We start from the raw sequence: 26,680 nt of genomic DNA, 5'->3' as shown, positions 1-26,680 counted from the left end.
ACTGCCCCCTGGCAATAAATTGTTTCTATAGGTCAGAGCTGTGAAAGGTCCTTGTGGGAAAATGGGCAGTGCTGGATCCAAGGTGCTGGCGAACTTACAGGTGTTCTGTGAAGAGCTCCTTTATTGGGGTGATGGAATCAGGCTCCAAAGTGAAGAAGGGTTTACTGGGGTGAAGGGATCGGTGGCTTTCAGTTTCAAGCTCTGGTTCTCAGTCCTCGGGTACCTGTGCGTGAATCTGCAACAGGAATCACCTCTACTATTGGATTTCTGCAGTATAGTGACTGGGTGGCCCAGATCCTCAGGGGAGAGACCCAGCTGCTCAAAATCATAGCCCTTCTAGAAGGCCAGAGAAGAATGGTGGGGAAGCCATGCTGCCCCTACCCAGTCTAATCCTCCAGTCAGATCCAGGTTCCATCTGCCCCATTGTTCTCCCCAGCCCCGAAGCCCCCAGATTCACTCAGGGACAAGATTCTGGACAACTTAGGAAACCACCTTGAAGGGGCGGGGGGGGTGGGGGGTTGGATGGGGTCTGGGAGGGAGGGGGCCCATCCATGTACTCACCGCTGCAGCGAGGCTGGGCCAGGTTAGGGCCCCACGCACTTTGGCATCGGGACCGGGGATAGTCTCCAGGCCCCACAGGGTGAAGCTGCTGAAACTGGCTGTGGCTCCAATAAAGCGGTCCTGGGGAAGGGGCCCCGGCTCAGCATCGAGGCCGCTGCTCCCACCCGCGCTCCCTTGCAACCCTATACCCCCGTGCTCACGAAGTCGCGCTCCAGCGCCTCCGGGGGCTCCACCAGTTCCCGCTCCTCTTGCTCGTCATCCTCCAAACCCTCCGAGAAGTCCTGCTTCCCCAGCAACACCTCTCCCTTCTCTTCTGTCATCACATATCCCACGAGACCGGGCGGCACCACCACCTCCTCGCCGCGTAGACTGCGGCCCCGGAACGACACTTCCAGTCCTGGAGGAGGCAGGCGAAGGGCCCCAGTGAGGGTCTGATCCAGGCCTACCGGAGCAAGCCCGGTAGCCGCCCTCCCGCCACCTTCGGTGGACCACGATCCCCGGGAGCCCTCGCGCCGCTCCTCGCGGAGGAGAGCGCGGCGCCGGCGCGGGGGCTGCCGGGAGCCGTAGTCCAGCCGAGAGCGCTCACCGTCGGGACCCTGGCGGATGGCCGGGGTGAAGAAGAGCCCCACGGGGGCGGGCCGGTTAACCAGAACCTCGCAGGGCAGAAGGTGCAGCAAGATTGGGGCGGGATCGCGCAGCGTAACAGGGCGCAGGTGGACGCGGCGCTTGTCGACGGCTTCCCCGTCGCTGCTTTCCATTGTCCGTCGCGACCCCGTTGCTCGCAGGCTAAGGCCAAAGCTGGCGCGTAAAGCGCGCGGAGCCTGTCGGGAGGCCTGGGGCAGTCAGCGCAGAGCCTCCTGGGAAACGTAGGCTTCTCTGACGCTCCTCTGCAATACCGCCTGTGTTCGAGACCCAGATTTTTTTCTTGAAAATTTTTTTCCAATAGTATATTTTTATTGTAAAACATCAACACGATCCCTAAGAGTTCACTTTTTATATATTGACTGGTAGAGAGTGTTTTGTTTTGTCTTGTTTGTGTGTAACTAGGGATATCAACCCTTCCTCAAATGTGTTGAAGATACTTTACCCGAGTTTGTCTTACAAACTTCTGTATTGGTCATTTTTATTAGAGAAGACTTTTATTTTTTGTAGTCAAATATATAAGCCTTTTCGTTTCATGTCTAGTTTTCGCAGTACTCTTTCCCTTTTGATTTCTTAACTCTTCTTTAATGTTTATTTGTCCTGATACCCAACTTAAATAGATTTTGGGAAGTACTCTCATAAAACGAACCCATACATAACTGGTAATTAACATTAAAATTGCATTTAATTTATAGATTTGAGAAAGAGAAAAGCATCCTCGGACATCCAGGAGCTGGCCTTGGTGTTCTGTTGAACATGAACAATTTCACAGAACATAGACATCAGACAAGGTCACTCTGTGATGTGAAGGATCAAAACAAAAACAAGATCATTCTGTAATCATGTGAACACTGACAAAGACACAAATATTGTCCAACACACAAAAATAATGAAAATCCCTCTATCTTGGATAATATAAGTTTCTGTTGCTACTTCACCAATTGCAGCTTTAGCCTCCGTATAGTTAAGATCTGTTAACATATCCCATCACAGAAATACTCCCACTTGCTGACAGCATCCAATCCAGAGAAAAGTCCTACTTCTTTAAACCCTCCCTCATATCCCCAACACAAGCCCAAATCCTAGAAATCCTTCCTAATCCCTTCTTACTGAGATACCCCACACTGCAAAACTAGTAACTACAGATGTGTGCCTGGTGGTCTTTGGCTGGAGGGTATTGACAGATTGAATAGAATTTTGCTTTCATTTTCTACCAAGCATAAGATACATAATACCATTTATTTATGTCTCCTTTTATGTCTTATCCGTACGGTTGTGAGGTTTTCTTCTTTTATACATATTTTAAAGTTTATTCCTAGATAGCTTATATTGTTTCTATTACAAACAAGATCCTTTTTCTCTTTTTTTCCTTTTACATTCTGATTATTATTTATCTATAGCAGAGGTTGGTGAACCTCACATTTGTTCTCTGACACAAGTACTCAGCTTTGTCATTGTAGCCATAGAGGGCTTCCCTGGTGGCACAGTGGTTTAGAGTCTGCCTGCCGATGCCAGGGGACACGGGTTCGTGCCCCGGTCCGGGAAGATCCCACATACCACGGAGTGGCTGGGCCCGTGAGCCATGGCCGCCGAGCCTGTGTGTCCGGAGCCTGTGCTCCGCAGCGGGAGAGGCCACAACAGTGAGAGGCCCGCATACCGCAAAAAAAAACCAAAAACAAACAAAAAAAAAACATAGACAATATGTAAATAAATAAGCATGGCTGTGTTCCAATATAACTTTATTTGCAAAAACACAGTGGGCTGAAAAAAAGAAGTGGACTGGATTTGGCCTGTAGGCCATAGTTTTCAGGAAAGCTATTGATTCTTATTTATGGCTGTACTGGGTCTTCGTTTCTGTGCGAGGGCTTTCTATAGTTGCGATGAGCGGGGGCCACTCTTCATCGCAGTGCGTGTGCCTCTCACTATCGCGGCCTCTCTTGTTGCGGAGCACAGGCTCCAGACGCGCAGGCTCAGTAATTGTGGCTCACGGGCCCAGTTGCTCCGCAGCATGTGGGATCCTCCCAGACCAGGGCTTGAACCTGTGTCCCCTGAACTGGCAGGCAGACTCTCAACCACTGCGCCACCAGGGAAGCCCTAAAAGATTTACTTTTACTTTATGTGATTATTTACATTTCCAAAATCAAACTACAAAGTAAGATCTATTTAGAGAAACCTAGTGTCTATTCCTGTTCCTTGCAAACAGTTCTCTCCTGCCCTATGTGATCTTTTGAATATTTTAGTTCATCTTTCCATTGTTTACTCTTTTAAAGTGTTAGCATACATTTATGTATATTGAATTCAATTTCATAATATTTTTTTGTGGAGGATTTTTGCACCTATGTTCATGAGTGATATTGATCTGTAGTTTCCTCTCTCGTGATGTCTTTATCTGGTGTTGGTATTAGGATAATGCTGGTCTCATAGAATGAATTAGGAAGTGTTCCCTCTGCTTCTATTTTCTGGAAGAGATTGTAAGGAATTGTTATTCTTTCTGAAATGTTTTTTCACAAGAAGAATTCACCAGGGAACCATCTCGGCCTGTTGCTTTTTTTTTTTTTTTTTAGGAGATTTTCACTAATTTTTGTTGTTCATTTTAAGAAATTTTTTTTTCAGCTTTACTGAGGTATAACTGACAAATAAAATTGATATTTAAAGTGTACATCATGATGATTTGATATATGTGTCACCTCATATCTATTATTATGTTAACAATATACAGTATTAACCATTATAACTATTAATTATTCACTTTCTCGAGATATAGCTCTATTCAGATTATCTATTTTCCTTTGTGTAAGTTTTGTTACTTTGTGTCGTTCAAGGAATTGGTCCATTTCATTTAAGTTATGAGATTGTGGGCATAGAATTGTTCATAATATTTACTATCCCTTTAACGTCCATGGGCTCAGTAGTGATGACCCCTCTTTTATTTCTGGTATTAATAATTTGTGCTCTTTTTTTCTTAGTTAGCCTAGCTAGAGGCTTATCAATTTTACTGATATTTTCATAGAACCAGCTTTTGGTTTCGTCGATTTTCTCTGAATTCCTCCTTTCGATTTCACTGATTTCTGCTTTAATTTTTATTTATCTTCCTCTACTTGCTGTAGGCTCATATTACTCTTCTTTCTCTAGTAACCTAAAATAAAAGGTTACACTATTGATTTTTATATCTTTCTTCTTTTCTAATATATTCATTTAATGCCACAAACCTCACTCCAAGTATTGCTTTCACTGAATCACACAGATTTTGACAAGTTGTATTTTCATTTGCATTTAGTTCAGGATATTTTAAAATTTCCCATGGGGCTTCTTTGACCCATGTGTTATACAGAAGTATGTTGCCTGATCTCCAAATATTTGGGAATTTTCCAGCTGTCATTCTGTCATGATTTCTACTTTAATTCCATTGTGGTCCAAAAGCAGACTCCTGTTCTTTTAAATTTGTTAAGGTGTGTTTTATGGCCCAAAATGTGGTCTGTCGCAGTGGATGTTCTATGTGCACTTGAGAACATGTATTCTTCTCTTGTTGGATACAATATTCTATAATCCTTTTTTTTTAATGAGTAATGTTCTTTCTTTATTTATTTATTGGCTGCGTTGGGTCTTTGTTGCTGCGCGGGCTTTCTCTAGTTGCGATGAGTGGGGGCTACTCTTCATTGTGGTGTGTGGGTTTCTCATCGCGGTGGCTTCTCTTGTTGCAGAACGCAGGCTTCAGCAGTTGTGGCACATGGGCTCGGTAGTTGTGGCTCACGGGCTCTAGAGGAAGGGGCCACCAGGCCACTGCAGCCTCCTCTGTTTCTGCCCATTGGTCCCTCGTCCTATCTAGCCTGAGCTCCCTGTGCAGAGACCCTGCAAACCTCTGGAGTTGAAAAGCACTGGCTCACAGGTCAGGAGGCCCAAGTCCAGCTTCACTCTCATTCCTAAATTGCTGGGTGGCTTTGAGCAAGGCTTTTCCCTCTCTGGGAGGCAAAGATGTGGATATTTTTTCTCCTGCCTCTTGGGCAGGGATTCTAGAGAATCCTAGTATATCCGGGCAGGAAGGAACTTTCATGCCCTGCAGTCTGCGGGTTCCTAGCTTGGAAGCTTTCCTGGAGCCTCTGACCCCCATCCCACTGTGCCTTCCCCCAACCAGGGCCCAAAAGAAAACAAACCAGTGAGGATTCTTAGCAAATATAGGGGCCTTTTGTTTTGTTTTTACAGAAAGGAGCTACGGGGCTGTATCCTGGCTCTCAGCAGCACTTCTTGGGCAAGAGCCTGCAAAGGCCGCAGTCCTGCTCCTACCTGTGCCAGCCCTGGGGCTCAGCCAGCCGCTGACAGCCCCCGGAGGTAGTCCCCCACCAGAGGCAGCACGGCCCAGTCATCAGTCCGCAGGGCCACAGGCACTCCGTCTGCCTGGGCTGCTTCCAGCCGCAGCAGCAACCGCGAGTCTGGGGGCAGACGGATGGCTATAAGGTAGCTGGTTGGGGGTTGGGCCACCACCACAAAGGGCTCCAGGTGGCGGGACACCAAGGCCTCCAGCCCATGTGGCCCTAGAGGGCACCACAAGCGACTCTCGGTGCCCTTTGGCAGGCAGGAGTCCCAGAGCTCCTCGAAGAAGCCCAGCTTGGCCCCCTCGGGGGGCTGGGGGAAAGGCAGAAAGAGGTCAGCGAAGTTCACAAGCAGGGGTGGCAGGTGAGCATGGCAGGTGAGGCCGCTGGGTGTGGTGTACAGGGCGCGCACAGCCAGCCTCGCGGGAGCCGGGCGTCGGGGCTGCAGAGGCAGCAGCAGAGGGCGGGTGGGGCGGCTGGGGCACAGGCACGGCACGTGCACAGCCCCCAAGGGTGCATAGAGCTGTCTTTCCACACGGAAGCGCAGTTCCAGAGAATACACCTGCTCCAGCACCTCCACCTGGAGCTGCAGCACTGGGACCGGGCCCTTGGCTCTGTGGGGACCCATGCTTAGCCGAATCGGGGCCGGGGCCTCCTGCACCATCAGCGCTGCAGCAAAGCCCTGGTTCTCGGCCACCAGTGAAGAGGCCAGTGCAGGTGCGGCAAGGGAGGGGCCCAGGGCCACCCCCAGCTTGGGCTCTTCCAGGTGGGCCAGGAGGATGTAGTAGAGGCGCGCGTGGTCCCGCCCATCAGGGTCCTCCAGCTGCCTGGCCAGGGCCTGCAGCAAGTCCGCCAGGCCTCCTCCAACACCTGCCCGCAGCAGGACCCGGCAGACCTGCAGGAGGGCCTGCTGGAGGCCCCAGTCCGTGCAGCGAGCAGCTGCAGCCTGCAGGAAGCCAAGGGTGGCACTCTGGGCATCCCCATCTGCCACCCTTGCCAGCATCTGCAGGTGCCAACGAAGGGCCTCATCCCTGCCTGGCCTGGACACCACCTCCTGCCGCAAGACCACCTTTAAGGGTTCCCCCAGCTCAGGGCCCACCCGATCCAAGAGATCCACGAAATGGGGAGCCAGTGCAGGCCGGGCTCGGTACAGCTGGGCCAGTCCGTGGGTCAAGGGTGTCAGCACCACAGGCTGCCCGGCCAGGCAGCGAGCAACGAGGTAGGAGGCCTGGAAGCAGAGAGTGGCTAAGGCCCGGGGGCCACCATCCAGGGCTGCCCTCTGCCGCAGGCCAGCCAGTAGCTCCTCCAGGTACTGCCGGGGGCTCTGATCCTGGCCCTTTTCCTCCTTTTCTTCGTCTTCCACACAGAGGAGGCACAGCAGATGCAGGCGGGCCAGCAGGGCCATCGGGTCATGCAGGAGACTGGGCAGGAGACCACGGCATAGCTGGAACCCCAGCAATAGCGGGGCAGCCTCCTCGCCTGCGGGGCCCAGCGGCCAGTTCTCAGGGAAGTTCAAGAGGCAGTGCAGGTAGAAGAGATGGGCGGGCAGGGGCAGGGCCGGGTGCTGGGCAGCCAAGGTGAGCCGGCGAAGCAGCAAGGCCTCATCCTGGGCTGTGAACAGTGCCTCACCAAAGGCCGCCTTCAGAGCCAGGACGGCGTGCAGCAGCGTCAGCTGTGCTGTGCCCAGCAGCCGTACCAGCTGTGGCTTGAAGAGCACTGGTGGCTGTCCCCGAAGACCCCGCAGGGCCCAGCCCAGCAGCCACAGAAGCTGGGCCTGGGCCACAGGAGTGAGCAGGTAGGAGATGTCCAGAAGCTGGGCCACGGCAGCCCGCAGCTCCCGGGCCTCCTCAGGACTGAGCTCCAGCGTGGCAAGGCAACACTCCCCCTCCTCAGCTGCTGGCCAACTGGGTGCCTGGGGCTGAAGGTGGGCATCACCCTCCTCAGCTAGCATCCAGTTCCAGGGACCACCCTCGGTGGGACAGCCCCCAGCCACGAGCAGGCCCTGCAGGCCAGACCTGGCCCTGGCCTGTATCACCAAGGCGTTTCGTAGGGCAAGTGCCAGCAGCAGGCTGAGTGGCTGTACAGCGGCCTCCTGCCCCAGCAGGCCCCGAAGCAGCCCCAGACAGCCCCCCAGCAGCCCAGGCTTGCAGCTCTCCAGCTCCCGCAGGCACTCCCACGCTGTGGCCTGCAGGGGGCGCTGTTCCGAGGCAGGACCGAAGCTTCTCCCCAAATCGCGGCCCGAGGCCAAGCCCAGCAGCAGGGGCAAGAGCCGGCGGGAAGCTCTCGAGGTGGGGCCCAACGCACCTCCTGCCGCCAAGGCTGTGGTGGCCGCCAGCAGAAGGGGCCGCCGCAGAGCCGAGGGCCGCGGGGGTAGAAGGACCAGGGTATCCAACAAGGAGGTGGCGGCTATTTCGGCCGCAGGAGCGTCCGGCCACAGCTGCGCTGGGTACTCCAAGCTCAGAGCCAGCAAGGAAACCTGGGGATAGGGGATTCTGGGTGGGAATCACGAAGCTGAGGTTCACGGCACGGCAGGCTGAAGGGACCACGTGGGCCAGGACACAGGTCACGCGCAGGGCCTACCTTAGTTGGCTCGCTCAGCTTCTCACTCCTCAGGTCGCTCAGCAGGTGACGACCCAGATCCTCACCCTCAGGACCTGCCATGAAGGCGGACGGGCTGGCCCGGAAGGTGCCCAGGCGCTGGGCCCAGGTTTCCCGGCTCCTGGGCCCCATGGTCAGGCACGCAAGTCCCTGCAGAAGAGCGAGGGAGGATCAGACGTGCGGCCTGGAGACGCGCGGGGCCCCAGGGCCGCCAGAGGGCGCGCCAGCCCCTGCGCCAACCCCGAAGGGGCCACTGTCACCCCAGGGCCGCCTAGCAGATCCCAACCGCCCTCGGCCACGCGCAGAGGCCAGCGGGGACCCCGCACCCGGGTCCCGAGATGAAACCCAGAGGTTTCGGGGGTGACGCTAGGGCGGGCCGCCAGGGTCCCCGGGGTGAGGAGGGCTGGAGAGCAGGGGCGGGGGTGCCGGGCAGGCAGCTAGCGCAGGGGTGCGTGCCGAGAGCTCATTAGGCCGCCTGCCTGCAGCCGGTACCGAAGCCACAGCACCGCCCCGGCGCCCGCGGTAACGGGTTGACCGCTCTCACCCTGCCTGACCCAGCGGCCGCTGGCGATCTGGCCGGCCGGCTACTTCCGGGATGGCGGCGCTGGGCGGGGTGGGGCGGGGCGCGCGGCGCGTGGGCGGCCGAACTGAGGCGGGTCCCTCTCGGGGGCGGGGCCGTAACGGGGCCACCGCCTCCCCCGCCCTCCGGGCCGCCGCCCCCCCGCCCTCCCTGCTGGCAGGTGAAGACCTGTTGGTTTCGCTGGGGCTAACTGTCCCGCTGTGCTTAGGCCCCCCTTTCCCGGAACCGCCGCAGGCCCAGGCGGAGGCGGTGGAGTTGGGTGGGCCTGGGCTCCCGGATGCCAGGGTCCCCACTGCGTGCGGACTGCAATCTCAGGGCGCTCCGGCGGACAGCGGCCCGGGCCCCGCCCGCGCCTGCCAGACTGCTGAGGATGGCAACCAGCGCGCCCCGCGCCGGCGCCCGGGCGCGGCGCACCCTGCGCCAGCCGCCCGCGGCCCCTGGGGGTGACGCGGATTGGAGTCCTTGGGGCTCCCCTTGTGGCCGCTGGGGGGTGTACAAGGTGCGGTCCCCGGGCGCCCGCAGGAACTGCGCGCCGTGGGCCCGGCTAAACCGGTCGGGCGGGCGCCGCAGGGCTTGGCTTCGCTTCCCCGACGCCGGCCCCGGTTCCCCACCCGCTCGGCTTGGGGGCGCTGAGCCGGCGCCGGGGTCGGGGCAGGCGGAAGCTGCTGACTTTGGCGGAGGCCGCGCCGACGGTCGGCTAGGGTCGCGGCAGCCAGACCAGGGTAGAGCTGGCGGGGCCAAGTCCCAAGCTGCGATGAAGCCGGAAAACAACGGGATGCAGACGTGAGGACTGGCAGGGTCTGTCCGGTCACGGGGCTCACAGCACGCTTAGCACGGACCGGGAAACTGAGGCCTTGCCGCCGCAGGAGATCTGGGGTCTGCAGTGCCCGAGCCCAGCACTCTTGACTTCCAGAGGGATGGAGCAGGGCTGTTTGGGGGCACTCAGAGGGCTGGGCCTGGGGCTCAGCTAGCAGCCCCTCCTGGGTCTAGGGTCCAGGCTGCAGACGCCCCACTGATTGCAGATTTCCAGGGTACAGAACCGCGGGCGTCCAGACCCCACACCCACAGCCCGCCGATCTGAGTAACGCATCTGGCTCTCATTAGCCCGCTCTGAAGATGAAACAGGCCTGAGCCCCCATGCCATCGCTGCCAACTAGTTTCTCACCTTTCCCAGGGCTTGGCAGGCCCCTCCCCACCCCCTCCTGCTGCCCTCCAAATGGGAGGTGGTAGGGAGTGGTGAGGTAGAGAGACCTGGAAAAGAGGCTGTCTGTGTACCCAGGGTGCCAAGGGGATGGAGACAGGGATCCACCCCAAGGGACAAGTCCAGCTGGAAAACCCAGTCCCAGCTCCTCTGGGCCCTGGCTCAACAGTTGACTCACAGGCGGCAATCCCAAACTACTTCCCTCTAGGTGCCTCAGTTTCCCCACCTATAAAATGGGAGTGATGACTTCGGCCGGAAAGGCTGTGGAGTGGGGCTGCCTGGCTAATTAAATCTAGGATGAAAGAGGCCAGGATGACAGCAGCCCTGGGAGGGAAGGCAGCTTGGAGGTAACAGGAGCCTGTCTGGTTTCCCTGTCTGAGGCCCAGAGGGTGCTGATAACTGCACATCCCCAGCCCTTATCACTTACAGGGAGGGAGGAATGATTATTAAACCCCTTTTACAGTTGAGGAGACAGGCTTCAAAGGGTCAGAAACTACAATGCTGGCTCCGGCCCCTGTTCAGCCTCTGACAGCCGCCAGCCTTTCTGAGCCTTTGCTCCTTGGGGCCCACGGTCTGGAGGGAGGGAACCCACGTGTAGTTCTCGATGCTGTGGTGGGAGCATCCACATGGATTCACTGAGGCTTACAGCACCCTGAGGTACCTGAGGATGGGCACCATTCACAGAGAAGGAAAGGGAGGCCCAGCGGGGTGCAGTCACTTGCTCACAGTCACAGAGCTCCTAAAAGGTGGAGCCTGGGCTTCAGGCCACAACCCGTTGCTATCCCTGACTTGGCCCTCCACTCACACAGCTACCCTCAGCCTTCACCTGCCTGCCCAGATGTCTGCTCCCCTGTGGGAGGGTGGTGCTGGTACTGTCCCTGGCACAGGCCAGGCATAACATTGAACTCAGACCACCAGCACTGAATCTGCAGTCAGCAAGCCCACCCGCAAGAGTGACCTCCCAGCCGAGAGGGCCCAGGTGTGGGCTGCAGCAAGTGGCTGAGCAGGGAACTCCCCACTCAATGCCCACAACCCATTTCTTCTCTTTCTGCTGAGTTTCCATCCTCCCCAGGGCATCCCAGTTCTGTGGAGACACTAGGCACACTGAAAAAAGGGAAAGTCAGTTTCCTGAGTCTCAGTTTTCTCATCTGTAAAATGGGAGATACCCACCCTCACAGCACTAGGCACTGGGGATACAGAGATGCTTTAAAAAGAACACATCAATATGCAAATCCATAGAGAGCAGAATAGTGGGTTCCAGGAGCCGGGGGTTGGGAGGAATGGAGAGTGACTGCTAACGGGTACGGTCTTTCTTTTGGGGTGATGAAAATGTTATGGAAGACAGGGGTGGTGGTTGCACAGCTCTGTGAAGATACTAAAAACCACTGAATTGGGAATTCCCTGGCAGTCCAGTGGTTAGGTCTCCATGTTTTCACTGCTGAGGGTGCAGGTTCAATCCCTGGTCAGGGAACTAAGGTCCCACAAGCTGCACAGCACAGCCCAAAACAAAAAAACCCAAAACCAAAACAAAACAGAACACTGAACTGTACCCTTTAAAAGGGTGAGTTTTATGGTATGTGAACTATATCTAAATAAAGCTACTAAAAATGATGTTAAAAGAGGTCCCTTATGTACAGAACTTACACTAGGGAAGAAAGGAACAAACAAGACAAATCAAAATTTCATGGAATAAGAGATTCTGTAGGGACTTCCCTGGTGGCGCAGTGGATAAGACTCTGCGTTCCCAATGCAAGGGGTCCAGGTTCGATCCCTGGTTGGGGAACTAGATCCCACATGCATGCCACAACGAAGAGTTTGCATGCCACAACTAAGAAGCCCGCGTGCCACAACTAAGGAGCAGACGAGCCACAACTAAGGAGCCCTGGAGCAGCAACTCAGGAGCCAGGCTGCTGCAACTAAGACCCAGTGCAACCAAATAAATAATAAATAAATAAATATTTTTTTAAAAGACAGATGCTGCAAAAAAGAATAAGAAAATAGGGTAATGGGACAGAAGTGACTGGGGGGACAACGATTTAGCTAGGGCAGTCAGAGAGGACTCTTGGAAGAGGGCACATCTGGCTGAAACCTGAGTAACGAGAGAGCCAGTCATCAAGTGGGGAAAAGCCTTCCGGGCAGAGGGAGCAGCAGAGGAGAGGCATGAGCTGGGAACAGGATTTGGCCAGTTCAGTGGACAGAGGGCCAGCAGTGTGGCGGGCACACACACAATCAGTGAGACGGAAGAAGCACGGGGTCAGGCCAGCTGGGGCCAGAGCACGCTGGGCCCCAAGGACTTTATTCAGTTGCGAAGGATCAGGGTGGTAAACGTGGAGACGGAGGTGTGGGAAGATTCCAGATGCTTTGGGAGCTGACAGGACAGAACTCAGCAAGAGATGGAGGTGTCAGTGTCACCCACAGCACGTCACAGTTTGTCAGGGGCTTTGCAGCCTCCACGGGGCTACTGTCAAACAGAGCTGGAAAGGCCACTATTTGAGCCAAGCAGAGGCCTCGGTGGCCAGGGGCACTGTCGGCCTGCTTTAAGGCTGAGTCCATTTTCAAGGGCTGCTAGCCTTCTGGGCAAAAGTGAATCAACAGCATCTCTTGACAGCTCTGAGGAGCAGAGCTGGAACTCAGAGCCCCCCGTACAGATGGGGCTTAGCCCAAGTCCCTGGAGACTAAGAGTCTGGGGCAGCCTGACTCTAGGTCCAGTGCTCTGTTCTGCTTGTCCTCTCAGCACAGCTCCCAAAAGCCTTTCTGCCCCGAGCCGCCATGCTTCTAAGCCCCTGCCCCACCCAACCTCATCCCGGCTCTCCCCAGAAGCCTTCTCTGAGAACAGGTAGGAGTTGTTCCAAAACCTCTCCATCCGACTCCTGCCCTAGCTCTCCCTGGGCTACTTGGGATGGGAGCCGAGCTCTAAAGGCGGCTGCCAGCCACCAGCCTTCAGGGGACATGGGCCTTGCCTGCCTGCTAGGGTTCTGCTTCCTTCACACCCCTGTCCACTGTACCAGCGGCATGGCTACTATGTCACCTGGAATTAGCACTCATGGCTCTGCCTGCAGCTGGCCCAGGCCACCATCCCCTCCTTCTTGGACTATGACGGTAGCCTCCTCACTGGTCTCCCTACTGCCACCCTCAGCACCCCTCCTCTGGCGACACACTCCTCTCCCCATAGCAGATCCAAGGCTTCCCACCACACTGAGCCTCACATGACATGACCGACCTGCCTCTCCAGGGTCAGTTCCTACACCTTCCCATCCCCTCATGATCCAGCCCCCTCGCCTTTCGGTTCATCACACACACACACACACACACACACACACAGGCGCTGCTCACTCCTGCTCTGGGGCCTTGGGGCCGCCTGATGCATTTACGGACCAGCCTCTTCCCTGCCCTGCACAGCTGGCCCCTACCTCTCATTCAGATCTCAGCGCCCCCTCACCACCCCATCACTAGTTAAATGTCCTGCAACACACTAATCATTTCCTTATTCTTTGTTTGCCTTGCATCACAGGATACCCAGTGCTAGCATAGAGTAGGTGTTCAATGAATATTTGTTGACTGAATTAAGGAGGGAGAGAACGATATCGAACTGGCACTGCGTGAACAGAGCAGAAGGCGCCTGCCCTCATGGAGCTCACAGTTCAGCTCAGTGTTTACCCAAGTTCACACACATTGTCTGGTTCATGAACCACAGGCCACACGCTGGCAGCCCACGGGTCAAATCTGTCACACGAATGTATTTTATTTGACTCATTCCATGTTTTAAAAAAAGCTAAGTCAACATTTAAAAACTGGTAGATTTCGGAGAATTCCCTGGTGGTCCAGTGGTTAGGACTCTGCGCTTTCACTGCTGAGGGCCCGGGTTTGATGCCTGGTCAGGGAAGTAAGATCCTGCAAGCTGTGCAGTGTGGCCAATAAATTAATTAATTAATTAATTAATTAAAAATTGGTAGATTTCACACATAAATCTGGATTTCTGGTTTCCAAATGGACAAAAGTGGCAACGTTGGGTTTCTGTGCTTGGATGACATGCTTGTCACTGGCCCTTTAGATAGTCACATTCTCCATGCCCCAGCCCCCATCTCTGAGAGTTAGTTGCCCTTTATCACACTGAACTTGCAGTATAGCTTTCCTCATAAGAAAGAAATTTGCTTCGTATTTATGTCTCTAGCAAATTTGGAGCATAAAAGGCTGAATGGGTCACATGAGTCAAGAAACATAGGATATTCATTCATTCAGCAAATATTTATTGACAACCCACTATGTGCCAGGCACAGCTGTAGATGCTGGAGATATAGCAGTGGGCAGCGTGGACGAATATCCCTCCCTCCTGGGGCCTCGATCTGTACACTGTGTAACTTTCTTTCCACAAGTGGAGACATTTGAGTTGTTCCCCCGATGAGAAAGACTGCCTGTGTCCAGCATCATCTACGAAACTTCATCAGAGTTTCCACGAAGCCCCTACTGTGTCCCAGCCCCTGACAGGGTCTGGTACAAGCAAAGTGCTCAATAAATATTTGTTGGGTGAATGAACTAAATTCACCTCTCTCCAAGGCAGTGTTAGTCAAACTTATTTGCCCAGGATATATTCAAAAGACAAGCAAGGGACTTCCCTGGTGGCGCAGTGGTTGAGAGTCCGCCTGCCGATGCAGGGGACACGGGTTCGTGCCCCGGTCCGGGAAGATCCCACATGCTGCGGAGCGGCTGGGCCCGTGAGCCATGGCTGCTGAGCCTGCGCGTCCGGAGCCTGTGCTCCGCAACGGGAGAGGCCACAACAGTGAGAGGCCCGTGTACCGCAAAAAAAAAAAAAAGACAAGCAAGTAGCAGGTGCTCGCTTAATGTCAACTGAACAGAAGGGTCCAGGGTAAGAGTGGAGGGTTGACAAGGGAAGCAGAGCCTGGGAAAGGAAGAGGAAGGGGGCAAACATTAGTGCCCCTGCCAGAGCTCACACCATCCTCACCGTGGACCCAAGAGGTAGATGATGGGATTCTCAGGTGACAGACGAGGATACAGCCTGGAAAGGAAAGCCCCTTGGCCAGACTCACAGGTTCCAGGAAGGAGCAGAGAAGGAGCCCCATCTGCCCCCAAAGTCCACACCTTCCCCACCCACCCAGGGAGTGGTCTACGGAAGGCCAGTGGGGGCATGTAAAGGGCCTCTGGAAGCCTCCCCCTTGAAAAACTACCTTCTTCCACTAGACGCCTGAAAGTCCACCATGAGCAGGCTGCTCCCTTCTGACTCCTGACTTTTGAACTGTGTGAATTCACTTATCAGATTCATTTCCTCCTAATCTGTCCCAGCAAACATTTAATATGTGAGAAAGGTGTATGTGTGGTAGGGACTCCACGGGGGAAGGGGGCGAGCTAAAAAGAGGAAGGGGTCCCATGCCAGCCCTTACTAGTTCAGCTGGTAAGAGAAGCCCAGTGGCTGAAGTGGCACAGTCACTGTGCCTCATGGAGGCCAGCAAGTGCTCCGCAGCTTCTGAGGAGGATGGGGCCTCCGTCCAGGAGGCGGGTCCTGGGCCTGGGCAGAGCGTGATGAATGGCTGGAGTGAGGGGTCCCAGGCTGCGCCTCGGCCAGGGCTGGGCTCTGGGGCCACGACATGAGCTCCCTGACTGCCGTGGCTGCGGCCAGGCAAAGTAAGTTGGTCCTCTGCCCTCGGCTCACCTCCAGTCTTGCTGCACCTGAACTCCGGCCATTTGGGACAAAGATGAGGGCTCGCGGGGGGCGCGGGGGGCGGCGGTGTAAGCCCCAGTGACAAGGCGCTGGGGTCTTTCGGGGTCACGGTGGACTCGGAACGGTTTAAACGCCGTTTCCTCTACGAAACCTTCCACACTTGCCCGGCCAGAAGGCGGGCTCTCCGCTTTGTATTACGGCCCCGGAGAGGCCCGGCCTGCCCGCCCACCGGCCTGCGCGTTCCTGCGGCCCCGCGTGCCTTTCCGAACGGTGCCGGCGACCAACAAATACCTCCCTCTGGGCTGAACCACGAATTGCTCAGCCAGGCGTTTGGGACCCGGGGCCGCCTGGGCCCGGGCCCGGTTCAACAAGTGTGGGCCGGGCCGCCCAGTCCCGCCCGACGGCTTCACGCCTCCCCAGGCGCCCGGGGCGCGCCGGGCCGGGCCCAGTCTGGCGAGTTCCACTTCATCGCCCTTAGAGCGTGCGAGCGCCGAATAACATTGCCCCTTCCCCTCCCTCCCCTCCTCTGCTCCCTTCGAAACTCCGAAACTCCGGTTGGCGAACGCTAGCACTCCAGCTGGGAGGTCCCCGGCGGGCAGCGGCTGGGCCGGCTGGGCAGCCGTGTGCTGGGGGCCCTGCGCCCGCCCCCTCCCGGCAACCCCGCCCAGCCCGCGAGGCCACCTCACCGGCAGCGGAATAGAAACCGGTTCGACAGGTAACAAATAGGTGGGTTGTCACCGTTATTTCCCAACGCATGCGCCGTCGCTCCCCGGGCCACTCCAAGCTAATTAGCTCAGATCAGCTCCCCCCCCTCCCCGCCCCAGCCACCAACACACGCCGCTGCGAGCCAATAAAGCGTGAACCCGTCCGTCCTGCTCGCACTTTAAGACTTCCCGAGCGGACGCGAGGGACGCCAGTCGCGCCGGGAGGAGCATACCTGCCGCTTCCCCCGCCGCCCGGTGCATCTGGCTGAAGGGGACCTCGTTCAGACGGAGGACGGCGACAGCTCCGCGGAGTTGAAACGGGCGCGCGCCGTCCCGGGCACGGCCTCCCGGCGCAACGCGGGACGCTTTGGCGACTTCTTCTCCGACCTGCTCCCCCACCCCCCACCCCCGTCCGCCTCCAGCCCGGCCAGGGAAAGGTGGGACGGCTCCGGCTCTAGTTACGGAAGCAGCCGGTACCCGGCGAGGAGGGTTCGAAAATGCCTCGTGCGTTTCTAGTGAAGAAGACGTGCGTCTCCACGTGCAGGAGGAACTGGAGCGAGCTCCCCGACGAGGAGCGCGGAGAGATCTATGTGCCAGGTGAGGCGCCCAGTCCGCGCGCCCCGAACCCCGCGCCGCCGAAAGGGCGGCGGGGCCCCGTCGAGCGGCCGGCGTGCGGGGCGCAGTGGCGCGGAGCCCGGCGGCCGGCGCAGCTGGGGCGCCCGATTTAATGTTTAAGCGGCCGCTGCCCCGTTAGCCCGCGGCGCGGCCGACCCCGGGCGCGGGTGGAGGGGAGGGCAGGGCCGGCGGAAGGAGCGGCCAGGCGGGGGCGGGGGTGGGCGCGGGGGCTGCCAGGTGGGGGCGACAGCCGTTCCCAGGACCCCGGCCTGTCCGAGGCGCGCGGGCCCGCGCGGTGCCGCTCTCCCCTCCACCGGTCCGAGCCGCGGCGCAGGGGAGGCAACGGGGTGTGTCACCGCTCAGGCAACCTTCCACTCTCGTGCAGTAAATCCCGAAAGCCGGGACTTTTATGAGGCGGGAGGAGGGCACTGGAGCGGTGCCACTTCAGGGGGCAGGGAGCGAGCTGGAGTTTCTGCTGAGATTTGTGTAAATGTAAGAGAAGACCCAGAGTTGAAGCCACCTTCATTGATCTCTCCCTCTCACCCACAACACTGGCTGCCAGAAGGTCCCTGTGAGGGTCGGGCAGGCAGGAGCTCCGAGCCGTGGGGAGCGCGAGACTGTGGGGAAGGCGCCGAGCTGCACCCCACTAGCCCTGAAGACAAAGGTGGGATCAGCTCTCACCTCTGTTAGAAACGCGCCTCCTTCGACCTTGCAGAGGACACCACTGAGCTGAGAGGGGTTTTAAGGAGCCCACCCCACAGCCAGGGAGCAGCCCCGGGGGAAGCTGGGGCACCCAGTTCATTTTCGGAAGACGCCTTGACAGCGTGGGAGTCTACTTTGGATGAGTAACCCCAGTTGTTTCTTCCTCCAGGAGCATCTTCCACGTTAGCTCCGAGACCTCTTCTGCGCCTTCGGTCCTCCCCCACCCCTAACAGAATCTTTGGTCGGGAGCCAGTTTCCTTCGGAACTCCCCTTCCCCAAGCCTTGGGGGTGGGGCGCGGGATGCGCTGAACACTCTGCCCAGCGCCTCCAACGGGGGAGAGGTTGTAATTAACCAACCGACTTTGACCTTTGATCTGCATGTTCCCCCTGCATCGCCCCGGGGCCCTGTAGGAGAGTGGTGAAATAAGGGCGGTGAGGGGCCCTGTGAGGGCTCTTGCCTCGGTTTCTGTCCTGAATAAATTGTTGGAGACTGTGGGTGTAGTGGTGGCCTGACGACCGTCAGGATCCTACGGCCTACAGGGCTGGTGGGGTGTTTCACAGCTTAGCCTTATCTCAAGTGCCTAGGCCCCTATCTACAGCCTCCTTAAAAGGTCGGAATGCGCCAGTAGTCCTGATGACCCCAATGGGGAAACTGAGACAGAAAGGGAAGTGTGCTGCCTCCACACCCGGAGGCGGATCAGGGTGTGGGCCCAGGATTCTGTGTATAGTTTCTTGCTTCTCCAAGTTCCCTGGGGAGTTAGTGATCGGTGTTCCACCTCCAGAAGGGCCATGTGAGGGGGTGAGGGACGCGAGCCCCCTTCCTTGCTCCTGCCTCCTCCCTCACCTGTGTCTGACTTGCTGCTTAGCTGCTCCTTGGGATCTGATAAACCGAACTTGGACTGTGTTAAAGGTGAGCGGAGCCTTGCTCGAGACTAGTGTGCTGTTATTTTTAGTTTTACTTCACATCCCAATCAGTAACAGATCATGTGTTGACTTTTACAAAGGACAAAGGAATTCCGTTGGTTCAAATCATTGACTTCCTTGCATCCTAGTGATTTTCCCCAGCACAGTTCTGGTGGCCATAGTGGGAGTGGCGGGGGAGACCTGCACCAGGGGCTGTCCCATCAGGGGCACAGGATGGTCTGTGCCACCTGCCGCTGCTGTCCCGGTGAGGGGAGCCGCTCACTCTGCAGGATCATCCCGGATGTAGGATGGGGTCTAACCTGGAGGTGCAGGTGACAGTTTGCCAGGGAGAGTCCTGTGGGCTCAGGCAAACAGTAGAAGTCAGAGAGCTTACTTTTGCCTCTCAAAGCCATGTGGCCCACTAGAGAGTTTTCCCACAGTTTTTGGAAATGAGAAAGGGAATGTTCTTGGGCCACGCTCGGGTGCCTCAGATGGCTAGAGGGTGGGGAGTGTGTTTTGTGGTGGCCTGTCCCCTGACTGGGCCATTCCATCACCAGCCGACCGTGACCCTAAGAGCCGGCTGGGCACGTTTCCTTCACCCCACCTCACAGACTCAGCACGTTGTGACCAAGTAAGCATTGACCCCATCCGGTCCCACTGGGAGAGGCACCGGGAGGGCTGGGGAATGAAGCGTTTGAGGTCTGACCTTCCCGCCAGGGCCCTCTGAGACCCTTAGAGCAGCAAAGAATGCCTGGAAGGAAAGTGTTTACTGACTGAAGATCCTGGGCCCCGGCCTGGCAGCTCTGACTCCAGGGCCCCAGTCTGACCAGCACTCCAGCCTCTTCTCTGAGGCACAATTCTAGAGGTTTCCCACCCTCAGTCCCCTGGGCCTCACTCTCCTCCCAAAGCTGAGGGAAAAGCCCAGAAGTGGGCACAGGGCCTGGAAGGCTGCAGGGGTGGGCAACGGCACCACTCACGCCGGGAGCACTGAAAGGGTTCATGGTTAAGTTGCCACCTGTTTGGCCTTCGAGCCCCTGCCCTCCATCTCCCCTGGCATTTCTCCTTGTTGTGTCATTATTGACTGTGGAGTGCAGGGACTGATGCTGGTTTCTTGACGATGAACCCAGGCCCCTGTACCCAGGGGCTAAATTCCATCTCCTGGACCTAAGGGGAAGCTCCAGGAACGGGGAGGAACGGGGATGAAGCGGGGTTCTCCAGGCCCCTGCTGAGAGGAATCTCAAAAGGCCAGGAAGGCACTGGAGGGCAGACCAGGCCTGGAAGCTGAATGACATGCTCCAGCCATGAGCATCCTGGGGCCTCTTCCCTACCCCCCATCAAAACCGCCCCCCCCCACCTCCCCACTTCAGACTGAGCGTCTGCAGTCCGTTCTGCCAGTTCAGCAGCACATGCCTACCCCAGGGGGGCAGCCAGGCTGAGGTGCGCGGGACCGGAGCGTCCTCAACCTGGCTCTGACTAGGCAGTGTGGGCACCTGGGCAGCTCTTTCTGGGCCGAGTTAAAAAGGCTGAGAAAGTCAGCTTTGGGCCCCAGAGTACACATGTAGGGGCGCGAGGGAGTGGAGTTGGGGAGAGATTATGCCTCTGACGGTGATCATTCTGATTCCTGGGAAGTGCTGGCAGTGAGGGACGCGTCTGCCGAGCTCTCCAGGGCAGCAAGGCTGGGAGGGTAGACAGCCAGCCCACGGATGGGTGCGGTGGGCTAGATGGGACTCCTAGCTGTCCCACAGGGTGCCGTCACCCAAGCTGCCAGGCTGTTTGTCCCTAGCTTGGGTGACCTGAGGCAGAATCCTGCCAGACTGTTTGTCCCAGAAAGAGAGCAGGTGAGGCCGAGTCCTCTGGGCACAGGGAGGACGGGAGCAAAGCACGGCCATTGTTGATGTCAGGCTTCTTCTTTAACTCTCTTCATGCTCAGCAAGTATCGTGTGGCGTCCCACAGGGGTGCCAGCCCCGTGCTGCACGGGAGGGAGGGAAGGAAGGACGCAAACTCAGTACGGCCCCGCCGGTTGCAGCGTCCACCCTGGTGTGAGGCTGAGGTGCACGGGGTTGGTTAACTTCACTGTGGACGCGGTATGAGGAACGGTTGGGAAAGGGGGGAAAGATCCTGCCTGAGAGAAGAACTTGGCGTTCACAGAATGGAAACGACAGGCTGAGAGATGGGCCCGTTGTGTTTCCAGGGCTGCCCAGCTCTGCCAGTTGGCTGGCACTGGCTCCCTTTCAGGCCCCTGTTAGCTGACCTGGGGGCCGGAGGAGACGGGCACAGGGGACCCTGCCCTTCCCGATAAGGGTGCAAGACCGCCTAACGCCAGCCTGGGCTGTGCTGACACACTGGGCTCCCCCGCCGCCCCCCTGCCGCTTCCAGGTCGGCAGCAGCCCCAGCCCGTGGCTAGGTGTCCTCACGTCTGCTTCACCCGCTCTCCCCAGAGAGCCTAGGGCCAGGCCTCGTGCCCAGCCCTGGCCTGAGGCCTTGGATAGGGTAGGACCTGGCACCCTGTCTGGTATTTGGGCCAGGAGCTTTCAATCCAAGAGAGAGGGGACTTGCTGAAGGCCTCGGGTGGGAAGCTGCTCTGGGCCCAATGCCCACAATGTCATCCAGGTGGAGGCATGTTGAGCCGACAGAAAGGGAACCCGTGCAGCCCCTGAGGGGGTAGGGAGAGGGCCTTGCCACACTCCTCAGCTGCGGGCGGGCGATGAGTAGCCACAGCGGCCGCCACCTTGCCGGAAACATCTAATTAGGGGACAGAGAGTAGCACAAGCAGGGCCCAGCCAGTTCTGCTCGCTGCCGCTCGGTGCCGCCCAGGGATAGGCGCGGCGGCAGGACCACGCTCCGGGGGTGGCAGGAAGACGGGTTTGGCGGGGCTGGTGGGATGAGGCAACCGTCCCCACCCTGACGGCCTCACCTGCCCCTCGCTCGGGAAAAGCGGCACAGGGGCAGAGCAGGCAGGCCCGCTCCCTGTCCCCGGTTCCCCAGCACTGTCATCTCAGGGCTTCTGCGGAACGGGAGAGGCAGGCCTGCGAAACAGTTCCCCCCCTAAACCTGCTTAGGTCCTCAGAACCCTCACCATGGACCCCACTCTAGTGGAGGCAGGGAGCCAAGGGTGACAACTCGTTTGAGCGCAAACCGGTTAACCCTCACCTGTTGTCACTCTTCCCTCTGCTGCTCCGTGTGCAGGCTCTGAGGCCCGGCTCCAGCTTTTGGGAGCCTTGATCTCGCTCTCTGATACTGAAAGACAGAAGCGGGTAGAGGTTCCTGTTTGTCTCTACCTGGATTGAGAAATGGAAATTGTCATCCAGTTTTGAATTCTCAGCCAGGATCTCCAATAGCTGGTAATCCGGCATAAATTGAAGCCGCCAACACTCTGACACGCCCACCCTCTGGCAGCCCCCATCCCTGTACACAGACGGCTGTCACTGTGGGAGGATGGGGGCCGGGGGGGGCCTCTGAGAGCTCCGGCCTGACGTCCAGCCGTCCAGGGCTTGGAGAGAGGCCAGGCCAGGGCCAGGTGCTGGTGAATCAACTCCCGGAATGAGGTGGCACGTTAGAGTCCCCGGACGGACAGACAGACGGCGCCAGTGCCAGCAGAACGGGTTTGGGTGGCGGGCAGGCGCATTCTTCCCGCCAGAACTTTGTTGTGTTTGAAGGGGGCGAGAGCGGGGCCTCTCCCGAAACTTGGGTGCCTTCATATTCGCCCTTCCTCCATTGGTGTGTCCTCTGCTTCCAGCCTTGCCCGCTGCATCCTGCTGGGGGCCGCCCCTCCCTGGGACCCCGTCCACTGTCGGGGGCTGCAGGCGCAGGGGCCGCCTTCATGGTTCTGAGACCCTAAGTCAACCTGCTAAGTCCCTCTCCCTGAAGCCCACTCATCCTTTCCTTCCTGTGCCCTTCTTGATTTTTCCTTCTGAGGCTTGGAAAATGTTCCTAGCTTAGCCTCTTCGGGAGAAAAATACTGACCAAACCGTAACATTAGATTGTTTGCCTCAGCTCTGGGGGTTTGAGACTTGTCTCCTCTGTGTCACTCGGGAGAGCTCCCCTCCTGTCTAGTCAGGACGAGGGCCAAGCCTCTCCGGCCCTGTTTAGCGTGAGGTGTCTGCCGTGGGGAGCAGCGTGTCAAAGGGCTGCCGGTATTGCTGGTATCACTGCAGCTGCCGTGCGAAGGGCGGGAGCCCAGCCCTCAAAGCGCCACAGCGACCAAGCAAGTGAGCGGTCCCTGCTCTGGGCGAGGCTTGCGTAACAGCCGGGCAGGCTGCCCAGGAGACTGTTAGGCTGCATCCACCTGCTGCTCCCTGACCTCCTCCCTGCCCTGCCCCACCCGGCCTGCTCACCTGCTAAGCTGGGCCAGCGGGAGTGGGGAGCCTGGAGCCCCAATGAGCTGCAACGTCAGGGACAGACCACCCGGAAGGAGAGAGGGGTTAGGACCACCCGTTCCCCACGGCCAGCAGCTAAATCTGCCTGGAAGAGAGGCTCAGAGTGGCGCAGACCACTGGGACCCTTCTGGGGCAGGGATGAGTCCCTGGGTCCAGGGCCTCCAGTGGTGCCCTTTGTCCCTGCAGGAGCGTGGATGAGGCCTGGAATCCAGAGGGACTGGCCCAGGTGGGGCAGGCAGACAGCTCGGGAAGAATAATTGGCAGGGCAGCTTTGGTCCTCCCAGTTCCGCTAAGACACAGATTACTCAGCGGGCAGGCCTGTGGGCCGTGGAGCTTGGCTGGCGTCACCTGTAATTACCTTAATGGGGTGGGGGGAGGGAGGTGCGGCATGCAGTGGGCTGGGGGCAGCCCTGCTCTGCCACATGCCTGCAAGGGGTGGGACAGCGGCTCCACGTTCCAGCCAGCTAACCGCCAGGGAACCTTCCGGAAATCCCGCGCAATCCCCTTTTCTCCACCAAGCCCCTCACTTGGCTGTTCTTCTCTTCCCAGTCAGCCTAGGCTTCTGCCCACCACAGCCCTACAGGGAGCCAGAGCCATCAGTGGCCGAACCCCCTTCTTGCCCCCTGGCTTTGGACATGAGCCTTCGGGACTCCAGCTATAGTGTGACCCCAGGACCCTGCGTGGTGGCCCAGCTGCCCTCTGAAGACATGAGCCGCCTGGCAGACCCACAGAGCAGGGACCATGGCTTCCTGCGCACCAAGATGAAGGTACTGACCCTCACGCTGTCTCCAACGGCCAGGGGCACGTGTATCCTCCTGGGTCCAGCCCACGAGACGTGGCACAAATGAGACTTAAGCAGAGATTGGCCTTGGATCTGGGTCTAGGTTTCTGCAGAGAAGTGAACCTCACTGGAGCACGGACGGGGGTGGCAAAGAAGAGAAGTGGGTCGGAAGTGAGAATGCCCGTGCGCTGGGAAGAAGCAGTGAGGTTCCAAAGACGCTTAACCCTTTGGAGTCCTCTCTGGGGGTTGTTTAGCTTCATTTCGGGTCTTGAGGGGAGGCACCTCTTTACACAGAAGTCCTAGGAGAAGCGGGGAAGCGTGAGCCTGGCTCTGCAAGCTGGCCTGGGCCTGCGTCTCCGCCGCCTGAGAGTGAGGTCTGGAGTCTGCTCGGTGGTCGACTCCCTGCGCAGGTGCCCGGCGGCAGTCTCCGCCTCGCCCAAGTGTGTGCTTCCATCCCGGAGCCTTGCGTCTGGGGCGGGGCCTGGTGAGCGCCCCCTGCTCAGCAGCAGAGGCAGGAAGGAGCTCACAGGAATGCCCCTGCTTTCCAGCGTGCGAACAGCAGGGCTGTCTCTGGCTGGGCCTGCATTCCTGAAAGCTCCGGGATCTGGAAGCAGTCATCTAGAGGAAGGGCTCCCGTGGAGCTTTCCTATGAGCCAAAAGACTGAAGAAAACTGGCCGTGCAGTGCTGTTCCCGCCTCTCTTAACTGCGGAGGCCACATGTTGTAACCAGAGGGGAATCGCCAAGACATGTGCTGGGCGGTTGGCTGGGGAGCTGACACAGTGCCCCTGATCCCCGAGGGCCCTTCCTCCCACCCCTTAATCCCAGTGGCTAGGGAGCGCGTGGAGAGAGCGAGCGGGGGGCACAGGACAGCAGATGTGCCAGAGGAGCGAGTCCTGGCCCCAAAGGGCTTGCTTAGTAGCAGCAAGGCATTTACCCGGTGCCCGAAGGCATGGGGTGACGGGGCGCCCGGTGCCCAGGGAGCTTGGGAGGAGTGGCCAGCGACAAGGCCACCACAAAGCACAAGTAACCTCTGAACATTCACAGAGGCAGGGCGTTGAGGCCACGTCTCCACTTCTGAACAGCTGTTCCATAATTACAAAGAAACTGAAAAATGTTTATAAGCAAGAGAGTCATCAGGGTGGCAAAGGGACTCAGACCAGACCACGTCAGGCTCAAGGAAGGCCAGGGGCGGGGCTGGCCTGCGAGGGGACTCCAGGCTCCTAGCGGTGGCCTCAGCCTGGGAAGGCTGCACGGAGACCGCGTCGTGGGCACTCTTCCCTGTCCTAAGGCTTAGAATGGGAACAGAGGGCAGAAACTACAGAGAAAGGTTTGGGCTCAGTGAAGGGAGGACTTTCTAACAGGTAGAGTTACCGAATCGGGCTGTTTCTGTGGGGAGATGGCCACAGATGGTAAGGAAGGGGCTGGGTGGCGGCCCTGCACAGAGACTCAGGAGCCCAACAGGAGGCGGACCTTCCTTCCAGCTCCACCACCAGACCTCTGGGAGCCAGCGGCACAGAGGTGTGGCCTCTGGGGTGGGCACCGCCCTCCTCACGTGGCTGGGGGCTGGTGTGTGTGTCCTCGCAGTCTGCCACCTGCAGCCCCAACTCCTGGGTGTCCGTCACAAACCCCGTCCTCGCCCACAGGTGACTCTGGGGGACACTCCCAGTGGAGACCTCTTCACCTGCCACATCTGCCGGAAGGCCTTCACGTACCAGCGCATGCTGAATCGCCACATGAAGTGTCACAACGACGTCAAGAGGCACCTCTGCACCTACTGCGGGAAGGGCTTCAACGACACCTTTGACCTGAAGAGGCACGTGCGCACCCACACTGGTAAGAGGAGCCCGCCCGGCGGAGGCCGCGGCCGCGGCCGCCGTGCTGCTGTCCTGGGCCCTGGGGGGCCTGGGAGCTCTGGGCAGACGTCCTCCGCGGTTCGCTGGGGAGCTGGAGTCGGGCGGGCCTCCGGGCGCTCCTCTGCCGCGGAGTCGGGTCCCTGACACAGGCACTGCCCTCCCCGCAGGCGTGCGGCCCTACAAATGCAGCCTGTGCGACAAGGCCTTCACGCAGCGCTGCTCTCTGGAGTCTCATCTCAAGAAGATCCACGGCGTGCAGCAGAAGTACGCGTACAAGGAGCGGCGGGCCAAGCTGTACGTGTGCGAGGAGTGCGGCTGCACGTCTGAGAGCCAGGAGGGCCATGTCCTGCACCTGAAGGAGCGCCACCCTGACAGCCCGCTGCTGCGCAAGACCTCCAAGAAGGTGGCCGTGGCCTTGCAGGACACCGTCACCTCCCTGCTGCAGAGCAGTCACCACCTCTGAGCAGTGGTGCCCTGGCTTGGGCAGCCCCGAGAAGGCGAGGGCCGCCTCCCTGCCGCCCGGCCAGCCCGCCCTCTGCGGCCTCCTGCCGGAGCGCCAGTGACCTGGCGTGGAGCCCGTGGGCACGCATGCTCGCTCGGGCCGGTGCTGACCTCTGCTCGCATTTGCGTCGGTGTTTGGGGGGCAGAGGCCGCTCTGAGCCCGGGCAGACATGTGTAACTGTGGGGCGGGGCGGGGCGGGCCAGGGCTGCCTTCGATTTGAAGCAGCTCGGGTCCAGAGACAGGACTTCCTTCCCAGAGGAGGTACGTGAGGGCGATCCTGTTGTCCTCTGCTTCTGGAGCAGCGGGGGGATGGGGGGCTGCTGGTCCCCCGTGGACGGCAGAGTCAGGCGCCCCGGCAGAGGGCACCCCTGCAAACAACAGCCGTGCAGGAGCTGGCGGCGGCCCGCCCGGCCATGTTCCTCGCGCTCAGGGCTGCAGGGGCGCTGCGGGGCGCTGCTCTTCGACAGGGAGATGCACGCGTGTGCACAGCCGTGGACGTGCGCGCACGCGGGAGGCCTTGCCATATATCACCTCATTTTTAAGAAATCAACTACAAGGTGCCAAGGAGGTTTTATTTCCTTTTTTAAAAGATGACATATGTACAGATAGTAATATATATTTTTGGTGCCGATGGCGACTGTTTTAAGAGAGGGTGGAGCTGGCTTTTCTCCTCCCCACG

At 58.3% G+C, this 26,680-nt stretch overlaps 3 protein-coding genes across 8 annotated transcripts; 1 reads left to right on the top strand and 2 right to left on the bottom strand.

Moving 5' to 3' along the window:
• Positions 1 to 103: 103 nt before the first annotated feature.
• RNASEH2C (ribonuclease H2 subunit C) lies at positions 104 to 1,456 on the bottom strand. Its single transcript, XM_060158618.1, has 4 exons — positions 1,148 to 1,456; positions 762 to 958; positions 562 to 681; positions 104 to 235 (listed from the first exon to the last, which is right to left on the bottom strand). Exons 1-4 carry the CDS (start codon positions 1,317 to 1,319, stop codon positions 209 to 211), a joined length of 516 nt encoding a protein of 171 aa, XP_060014601.1. The 5' UTR covers positions 1,320 to 1,456; the 3' UTR covers positions 104 to 208.
• Positions 1,457 to 1,866: 410 nt separating this feature from the next.
• AP5B1 (adaptor related protein complex 5 subunit beta 1) lies at positions 1,867 to 16,908 on the bottom strand. 3 transcript variants are annotated; one of them, XM_060158607.1, is made up of 4 exons: positions 16,501 to 16,908; positions 8,091 to 8,258; positions 5,485 to 7,986; positions 1,867 to 4,959 (listed from the first exon to the last, which is right to left on the bottom strand). In XM_060158607.1, exons 2-3 carry the CDS (start codon positions 8,238 to 8,240, stop codon positions 5,503 to 5,505), a joined length of 2,634 nt encoding a protein of 877 aa, XP_060014590.1. In that variant the 5' UTR covers positions 8,241 to 8,258; positions 16,501 to 16,908; the 3' UTR covers positions 1,867 to 4,959; positions 5,485 to 5,502. The 3 variants fall into 3 exon arrangements, with proteins under 3 accessions (XP_060014590.1, XP_060014588.1, XP_060014589.1); XM_060158605.1 differs by lacking the exon at positions 16,501 to 16,908 and adding an exon at positions 8,857 to 9,080; XM_060158606.1 differs by lacking the exon at positions 16,501 to 16,908 and adding an exon at positions 8,653 to 8,721.
• OVOL1 (ovo like transcriptional repressor 1) lies at positions 16,398 to 26,169 on the top strand. 4 transcript variants are annotated; one of them, XM_060158610.1, is made up of 5 exons: positions 16,398 to 16,864; positions 17,754 to 18,494; positions 23,414 to 23,631; positions 25,290 to 25,479; positions 25,667 to 26,169. In XM_060158610.1, the coding sequence occupies exons 3-5, from the start codon at positions 23,500 to 23,502 to the stop codon at positions 25,960 to 25,962; spliced, it is 618 nt and encodes a 205-aa protein (XP_060014593.1). In that variant the 5' UTR covers positions 16,398 to 16,864; positions 17,754 to 18,494; positions 23,414 to 23,499; the 3' UTR covers positions 25,963 to 26,169. The 4 variants fall into 4 exon arrangements, with proteins under 4 accessions (XP_060014593.1, XP_060014592.1, XP_060014594.1 ...); XM_060158609.1 differs by lacking the exon at positions 17,754 to 18,494; XM_060158611.1 differs by lacking the exons at positions 17,754 to 18,494; positions 23,414 to 23,631.
• The last annotated feature ends 511 nt before the right edge of the window (positions 26,170 to 26,680 follow it).

This window comes from Lagenorhynchus albirostris, chromosome 9, assembly GCF_949774975.1.
Source record: "Lagenorhynchus albirostris chromosome 9, mLagAlb1.1, whole genome shotgun sequence".
NCBI lineage: Eukaryota > Metazoa > Chordata > Mammalia > Artiodactyla > Delphinidae > Lagenorhynchus > Lagenorhynchus albirostris.
This window is presented reverse-complemented; position numbering and strand designations above follow the sequence as displayed.